Below are 9,080 nucleotides of genomic sequence, written 5' to 3' on the forward strand. Positions count from 1 at the left end.
CTTAAAAAGTATCCTGGGACTCGGGGAGGGACCGAATCAAGCTGTCCACTAAATTCTTCTAAGTGGGGTATTCGCAAGTCTCTATTCCAGTCTGTGGCCTACGTTCTGGCACTTTGCCAAAAATGGAGCCAGTAACATAGCCTCCAGTCAGACTCTGGTGACGGCCAAGCTCTAAGGGGGCCCGGATGATTGGACAGACCCCTGGCCTACTAAAGTGTACTCTCTTCCTTAACACAGAAGCGTTAGGCAGAACTTGTCCAGGTAGATGAAATTTACTCTTTCAGTCTGTGTCTTTATGTTGGATGCAATACACAGTTTGTGCAGCATGTCTATGTGAGATTGTGCAATATATGGACTGTGAAAGAGAGAAGCAGGCCTAATAGGAAGACTGCCGGGTCACTCAAGCCTATTGTGTAATTGACCAGTGAAAAAGTGTGTGTGAAAAGTGTTTGCATGTGTGAGGAGGAAATAATTATCTGAAAAGGACCGGAGAAGCAGTAGGCACATTCTCTTGCTGCTCAACAGAGATGTCGCTTGCAGTGTAGTGTTTTTCTTCACTTGTAAAATTCAAAGATAACTTTTAATGAGAAAAATGTCCTTATTTCAACCTCTTATTACAGTCTACAGAAAACTATGGCGGCGTTTAACATAAAATTAAAACATGGCATCCAAACACTAACCCTTGGGTAATCAGTTTTTTTAGATAGGTCTAGAAAGTGAAATCACAAATGCCTATGTTGAAGAACTAAACCAACGCTTAATGCAATTCGTCTTATGGGAATAGACCAACACAAAGTAACACATAGCTATACACCATAGGATAAACCAAAGAAGGGGCCAAGAGGCCCAAGGTAGCTCCAGAGATTCTCAGTTCAGGTGGGAGAATCTCTTCATAGGACAACTATTAGTCATGCATACCACAAAAAATGGCCTATATGGAAGAGTGGGAAGAGAAAGAAATAATAAATTCATAAGAGGTCCCATCTGCAGTTTGTCAAAAGTCATATAAGGGACACATCAAACACATGGTTAATGGAGTCTGGTTAGATGTTGAACTTTTTGGCCTACATGCAAAACACTACTGGCGCTTTTCCACTTGAGGTTCGGTCTCCGTTCGCACCAGCCAGATTTGTTTCCATTAGCAGAACCAGCCTGGCTCAGCCTGGCTGTTTTCAGATTGTTGTACATCCGAGTACTACGTGGGAACGATCTGATTTACAGCTGATTACATTTATTGATTGGCTCATGAGTACCACACAGCAAACTCCAAACAACATTTCTCATATAGTTTAGCAGTGGACCATTGACACGCCGACTGCTATCAGAGAGTCGTTCAGTGTGAAGGAGTGTAATTATATGAGTTTAATCATGAGCAGCACCAGGAACACATGCGTTGTGTTTTGGAGCGGAATGACCGTGACTTAGCAGACCTGCAAGTATCTCGTCTCTGTCTGTCTCTCGCTGCAGAACGAGCAGCAATGAAGAAGAGAGAAAAAGTGCAGCTGTGGTCAGCTTTCTGTTGGAACTGCAGTTTTACTCGGATGGTGTGAAACACTGAAAATACATATTAGCTTTGTATGATGTGCATTTTATTGTTTGCTTGCATATATATATATTTTTTTAAGTTCATTAATGGGTATTGGTTTACATCTTTCGACTGCATTACCTAAATTCAAAGGTTGTACATTTAAAAAAAATAAAGGGCCGAAATATAATTATATTTATAGGTAAAGCAAGATAATCGGCTGATCTGAGTCTTTGTCATATTTTAGCCAGCAAAAAATGTCTATAAGACAAAATGAAATATCTGGGTTTATTTGAGTCCATCAGAACCACAACCTCACTGTTGAGTGTCATTGCAAATATCATCAGAGTCGTCCACAGCTGCTGCCCCCACGTTCTCATGTGAGGAAGGTTTTGTCTTCTGGAACACAGTTGATGAGAAGCTACATGCAGCTAAAGATGGGGCAATCATTGAAGAGGGGATCTTAGTAAAGTCTTTGGGCTGAGGCATAATTTCACCTTCCAACAGAAGAATGACTATAAACAAACAGCCTGAGTTAAACTGCTTACCACAGACTCTCTCCATCCAACCTGACTCAGATGGCAATAAAAATTAACCAAACTCTCTAGAAAAGATTGCAGCTCTAAATGTAACAACAGGTGGTTCTGCAAATAACTAAGCTGAGGACGAAGAGGGTAACAGGAACTGCGCATGATACTTTTTAAATTGTCATTTGTAAAAACATTTGGAAAGGGGTAATTTAGTTTCTTTTTACAAATATGTGCAGTGTTGTAACTAGAAAATGGGAAAAAGTTCAAATAGAAAAAATACTGATGTGAAAACTTTCACAAACAAATTTGAACAATAATCATTATTCTACCAACTCACTGTGGTTTTCAACCCAGACTGGGATGAAAACCAACTTTCATACAGTGATAAACTTTAAAGGTTTTAAAGTTTCCATAAAGTGCAAAACTGTGAATAATACTTACGTTTTATGCAGCGGTTGGTTCCAGGAGCCACTGCCCAACCAGAGCAGCACTGCTGACCTCCACAGACATTTGGCCTGAAAGCACATGTACAAAAAACAGAGTGACTTAAAAGTTTGATAGTACTTAAGAAATATATCCCCTTACACACTTTATAATTCATCTACTTTCTTTAGTGCAAAGTTGATTTTGTGCAAGATTGTTGGGGTAGCAGTCCCAATCACCATCAGAAAATGAAAAAAACGGTGGGGTACACTATAGAGAAGTCACCAGTCCATCAAAGAGAGACAAACAAGTAGAACAACCATGCATAAATTCTTACCTAAGGACAATTTAGTATCTCCAATTAACTGAACATCCGTGAAATCTAGACATGCACAGGAAGAACATTGCTATCTCCAGGCAGAAGGCCCCAGACTGGATCTTCTTGCTGTGAGGCAACAGAGTCAAAGGATAACTGTGAGTTAGTGAGGATTCTAAAAAAAAATGTCTCTTTAATAATGATGTACTTCTAATCCTTCTGGTATGACTGGCCTGCAGCTATAACACTTTTGAGAATAAGCTGTACCAAACTTTTTTTTAATTAATTTTTCAGAAATCCCTGTCTTACTGTGGACCAACAAGGTCCTGTTCTATTAGATGAGAATCCAAAGTGAACACAAACAGTGTTATTTGAACCTTGCAGGGATTATCTGAGACACGCGGGACATGAAAAACACCTCACATTTTCTATAAATCACTCAGCAAATAAGAGATGGCAAGTTTTAAACAGTCTGAACTGGATTCTTTGCACTCTCTAATCCACACCTGGAGCCCAGGCCAAATTTTTGTAGCAAGGCAGATTAAAAAGGCACCAGACCGCAAAAGCAACTCCAGAGCAGCAGTTAACGTGCTGAGATGGATCTGCGCCCCATCATCCTTTCACAAGATATTACAGTAAGTGGATGTCTGACTCATGGTGATTTGAGAAGATAACAGGGATTGACTCGTTGACCTCAGATGGATTGCGCTTATTAGATGCTGCAAGTGTTTCTGAGGCGTCACGGGGATAACATGCAGTCGTTTGGGCCCTCTGGCAAGCTCAGCTTTGTCATTAATCAAGCACATCAGGCCAAGCCCGTGCCAAAGATATCAGTCATCACATTCAAATTCCATCAAGGGATTTCTGTATGTAATAGAGACGCTAATGCAACAATACTACTAGGCTCCACGGAACAATATGTATAGGCAGTTACACCTATTCCATACTTGATGTGGAGGGCTATCCGAAGCAACCTGAAATCTGTAATGTGCGCTGAGAGAAAAAAAAAACATGAGTCCAACTGAGTCAACTTGGATGTGATTAAGAGTTAAGTGTACCCAGATCTGCCAGAGTATGAAATCCAGTAAACAGGAGAATTGGAGTGGGAATTCCAAGAGGAAATGTGTCACACATTCACTTTTGCTAACCGGCTGCAGATGATTCATCTGAAAACGCTTGAATAAGAACCATAAAACTCACCGTGCAGACTACTTTAAGGCAGTGTTTCCCAGATTTATGTAACACTTCTTTTATGGTTCCCAGGACTAAAGGAAACCCGTTCATTCTATGTATTTTTGAGGAGAAAATCAAGCAAAACGCTTACGATGTGCTTTTTTTTTGAGGAATCTAATATTGAGGCTGGGTATTTTACTTTGCACAGAGATTGAAATAGACAGATAATTTAAGTATGCCTCATTGTAATTAGAGTTCAAGAAAGTTGTCCTTATTGGCTGTGTTGGAATATAAATAACTTTAATTCACACTATAGAACCTATGGTTCACACATAGATTCATATCTAACTAATTAAGCTTGTGATGATACAGTTCTTTTTGAGAGGTGGCATTACTATAAAATGACCAAGTTAAGTGAAGGTGGGTGGATTCATTTAAAGTTTTGGTGGATTTTCTCTAATCTGAAGAGACTTAAAGTGACACATGCTGGCTCAAGTGTTTACAGAGGTGTGAAAAATGGTTTGCCCTGTGATAATCTGTAAGAGTACAAACCATTTTCCTCTGACTTTGCTTTGCAATAACACTTAAATGTTTCAAATTATCGACAAAATGTTGCTATCAAGTGAAGAATACCTGCGTAACTACAGAAAGCAGTTTATTAATGGAAATAAAGTTGTTTTATTTTTTCAATTAGCCTGATTTGGTGAAAAAGTAAATCACTCCAAAACTGAATCATGATTTTGCTTTAATTAACCACATTTTTTAGACAGCTGCGATCAACTTCAGTAGCCATACCTACACCTAATTATCCCAATTAATCAAGAAATCACGTATAGAAGCTGTGTGACATCATAAAGTACACAAAAGAAACTCAAAAGGCCACATAATGTGATCTGATCTAACGAAATTAGAGAACAGAGGAGACGGGAATCAAAGTCAATCAGTCTGGAGCAAACTGATTAATGTCTGTTCCACACTGTATAAACATCTATCAGTCCACCATATGTGCATGAGGCAAAATTTCCAATAAATCTACAATGCAAGCTTGTGCATCCAAGCCTTGTTTTAAAAAATATTAACCACTACCCTCGTCTCAGTGTTGTTGACTCCAGTTAACCACGATGAGAGCTATTATCCTCAACAGAGAAAACAAGGAACAGTGGTGAACCTCCCCAGAGGTGGTCACCCCACCACAATTAATGCAAGAGCTCAACAATGCCTCAATTGGGAGGTCACAAAATAACCCAGAACAACATTAAAGACAGAGGATAAAGTAGTATGTGTGGGAAAAATACTGATTAGCGAAGATCTGCAAACCAAAAAAGAGAACAGTTTGATTATCTCATTAAGAGTTGGGGGAAGATATTCTGTGGAGTGATGAGAAGAAAGTGGAGCTTTTAGGAAGATGTGGGTCTTGTTATAGAGTTAGGCTTGGTGTAAAATTAACAAAGCATTCCAGAAAAAAATTCATACCAACAGTCAAAACATGCTGGTGGTATTGTGATGATCTGAGGCTGATTTGCTGATTCAGCATTTGGCTGAATTGACATTCTCTAGCAGAAAGACCTGATGGAGAATGTCCACCATCAGTTTGTTAACCTGAGGTCAGCTCACTTGGAGGATTCAACAGGAAAATGATCTAGAGGAGGATTATAATTTAAATCCGGTAGACATCCTGTGCCGTGACGTTGGAAAAAAAAAAAAACTTTAGTATTGTTGAATGAAAGTAATTCTGAAAAAAAAATTAAATAAAATCCTGCCAGAATTGTAACAGAAGTGTGTCGAGGTTGTGTTGCAAACTTTCAGGGTTGCGTCAAAGTTGCAGGACAGTAGCTCTCCAGGGCTGGACTTGGGCATCCCTGATTAAGACCATATGTGGATGAGGCAAAATTCACAATAAATCCATAATGTAAGCTTGTCCATTCAAATCTAGTTTTAAAATAATTTAGGTCACATGTTATCATCCAGTTATCCAGTCCCTACGTAAAAATAAAACACAGAGATAAACGCAACATTATGCACACCAAATTTTTTAAAGTAAGGAGCTGCGTCTGTCAAGGTTTAGCTTGAAACCAAGCATGATATTCATGTTTCTCCTAACCTATTATCTGAATCCTCCTGCTTGCTGTTAAAATAAACCTTCGATAAGCTAGTCACATAGACAGTTTCCTCAACCCAAAAACAGCTCTGTAATGAAACATTTATACTTCACTGTCTGCAGCCTAAGGTGAGCCATTATAATCCCGTTCTGATTATTATATAAATATTCACCATCTAGTTGAGTTCAAGCCATGTCCCTGTGGAGCATGGAGGAGAGGATACAGAAGGCTTCATTTAACAAAATGAAAAGTGCTCCATTGTGGAAACAACCCATCATCCTTTTAGAGTTAAGCAGAAACCAAAAAAGAAAGAGCCACTGGAGAAACAGGTGTTTCTGATCATGGTGCAAATTTGCAAATGCTCATGAGCCAAAACTCTGGCTGAGCAACTATAATAAATGGTCACAGCAGGAACACAGAACGGAGGCCCACAGACTACAGAAGTGCTGCCGCTCTATTGCTGTGATTAATGTAAATATATAGTAAGGTGTAGTAATGGCAGTGTGATAATCCCATGTCAAACAGCACAAACACACATGATCCATTTATCTTCACACCGATAGCTGGTAAAAAAAAACTGCCATCACCCAGTGTGGTGTTCAAGTTACACTACGGAAAACAAGAAGGTTCTGCAAAGGATAGTGAGGGAATATAGACACTCCTTACAACCATAAACTGTACTATCACTACACACAGCTTCCTGCCTTAAACATATTAAAATACTGATCGACTCTTATTATGCAGATATATATTTCAAGCATTTATTTCTGTTCATTTTGACAATCTTGTGGTTCAGTTTCTCTTAAAATGTAACAATTTATTACCGAAATGTCTGCCTCCTGAAATATATGCCCATGTACTGTACAGTATATGCACCCAATAATTGCTATACTCATTTTGGATGAATTACTGGAGCGGTGCTTTGGGGCATTTGCGTGATCAGTTAGTGGTTCTGTTGAAAACCTAAGGAAGGCCAAGTTCTATAATAACATCCATTAGCTTCTCTGAATTGATTGGTTTGGTGTCTGGCATCTTGCTCGTGACAACGCCACATAGATTCCCCGTGGGACTTGTAAAATGTACTCCCATTTGAAAGTAGAAGAACAATCTTCTTTTCTCCCGAATCCAGTTGAGAAACTTGACAATATCATGTGACTTAACACAAGGAGTGCTACAGATGGCCCATGTCTTGGCTACGTTGTGAGTGGTGACTCTGGAAGCAATGACTCCAGATGCAGTCCACGCCTTGTAAATCTCCTGTTGAATGGGAATTGTTTGACAGTTCTCTCATTGTTGAGGGTTTTCCTATCGACTGTGCATCTTTTTACTACCATATTTTTTCCTACCATTAAACGTTCTCATATTCCTGGATATGACTCTATGAAGAGCCAGTTTTGAAAGCAATGACTCGATTCTCCTTATGGAGGGCAGCAATCACTGCTGAAAAACTGTCAAGTCAGCGGTATTCCCCATGATTGTCTATTCATTTATTTATTGGCATTTTATTGTATTTTGTATGTCAAAGACACTATAATTTGGGGTTTTACCAGACAAATTCCAAAATCATCTAGATTGACAGAAGTGCATACTTGAAATCACTGTGTGAAATCTATATGTGCGTTTTCTGACGTACTGAAATAAATGGACTTTTCACATTTCAATCATTTGGAAGGACATTGTATTAGCACACAATGAAATTACAATGAATTATTTTGATTTGACTCCATAGCTAAATTCGCAGCAAAGCTGCAATATATTGAAGAGCATATACACAAAACTTCGTAGCTCTTGTTACATCATTTGCTGGTTTCCATTACTGGAAGAAAAAATCTGCAAAACCGGGCCACAACCGCAGTGCTGTAAACCACAGGGACTCATGCTTGCTAGAGTAAAATAGGTCACTCAAATTCCTGCTCCTGTTGCTCCGCATGGCTTGAAAACAAAATGTTTGGGTGTTTATTATGGAGCAGAAAGCTGTCACTCTTACCCAGCCAGTCGTCTTGTGCTGGAGGAGCCGGGCTTGCTGCTTTGCCTGCGGTTCACTCTGCTCGTTTGCGGGTGTCTAGCTGTGCGCTGCGCTCTGTCGTGCGACGATGAGACGAAGTCTTCCCCGGATGCGCCAGCAGCGTGAGCCGTTTCATCTCTGGATGCTGACGCTCCCCTGGACATGCGGTGCAGAGTTGCCGACTGGCCGGTGGTAGGTGTTTTCGAGAGGTCCAGAGCTTCTTTGGGAGAGTGACCCTGACTGATCTGCTGGTCGGGGACCACCTGGCTTGCCCCGGTCCTCCCACCTGTTCCGTCCTGGTGACATTCGCCAACCCGCATGAGCGCAAAACTTAAAACCATTAAAACAGCTAATCCGGTGCGCTCCATTTCGGTCATGCAAAGTCTTAAAAGTAGCGCGCAAAAATGTTGCAGATCGCGTTACAGTTTTTATCAAGAGTCACAAAAATATAAGCAATTATAATTTTTTTTTGTTTTTTTTTACAAAACAAGCATCCTCTCCCAGCAGTGAAAGACGCCTGGATACCTTTTCATAATGCCCAGGTAACACTCATACAGAATGTCTTCAAGTTCTCAAATCACCTCCTGAAATCTGTCCAAGGGTAGAAAAAAATTCTCCAGAATGTTTTTTTTTTATTATTATTATTTTAAGCAAACATTATTCAATCTGCTTTAGGTTATGTTCAAGAGGAAAAGTAGCGCAGAGAGAGCAGCGGCTGAAAGGCTGCTGAAGCTGTGCTCCAAGTGAGAGTTTGAACCGTGCTCCCATGAATATCACCTCCTCCTTGGATCTGAAGTCACTGGGAATTTTTTGCAGGGGATTGCATGCGCTCCGCAAGAAGTAACACCCCCTTGTGTTGCATCCACACACAAGTCCATGTGGCCACACATTTTTCCCTCTGCCAAGTTACATGATGGGTTTCTTACTGCAACTCTTTTGAACGCAGTTGGAATGAGCGCGGATGCAGCTGCTTCGATCATTACCGTCAATTTATATTTGAACTGACAAA

At 40.1% G+C, this 9,080-nt stretch overlaps 1 protein-coding gene across 1 annotated transcript in view; it reads right to left on the bottom strand.

Annotated features, from left to right (window-relative positions):
- LOC103458496 (latent-transforming growth factor beta-binding protein 2) overlaps positions 1 to 8,864 on the bottom strand; it is a 106,701-nt gene extending 97,837 nt beyond the window's left edge. The window contains exons 1-2 of the mRNA XM_008399342.3: positions 8,054 to 8,864; positions 2,497 to 2,570 (exon numbers count right to left, since the gene is read on the bottom strand). Of these exons, the coding sequence (XP_008397564.1) occupies positions 2,497 to 2,570; positions 8,054 to 8,448 (469 nt within the window). The 5' untranslated portion in view covers positions 8,449 to 8,864. The remainder of the gene's footprint in view (positions 1 to 2,496; positions 2,571 to 8,053) is intronic.
- Between the last annotated feature and the right edge of the window lie 216 nt (positions 8,865 to 9,080).

The sequence above is a fragment of the Poecilia reticulata genome, chromosome 22 (assembly GCF_904066995.2).
Source record: "Poecilia reticulata chromosome 22, P_reticulata-male-v2, whole genome shotgun sequence".
Taxonomy (NCBI): domain Eukaryota; kingdom Metazoa; phylum Chordata; class Actinopteri; order Cyprinodontiformes; family Poeciliidae; genus Poecilia; species Poecilia reticulata.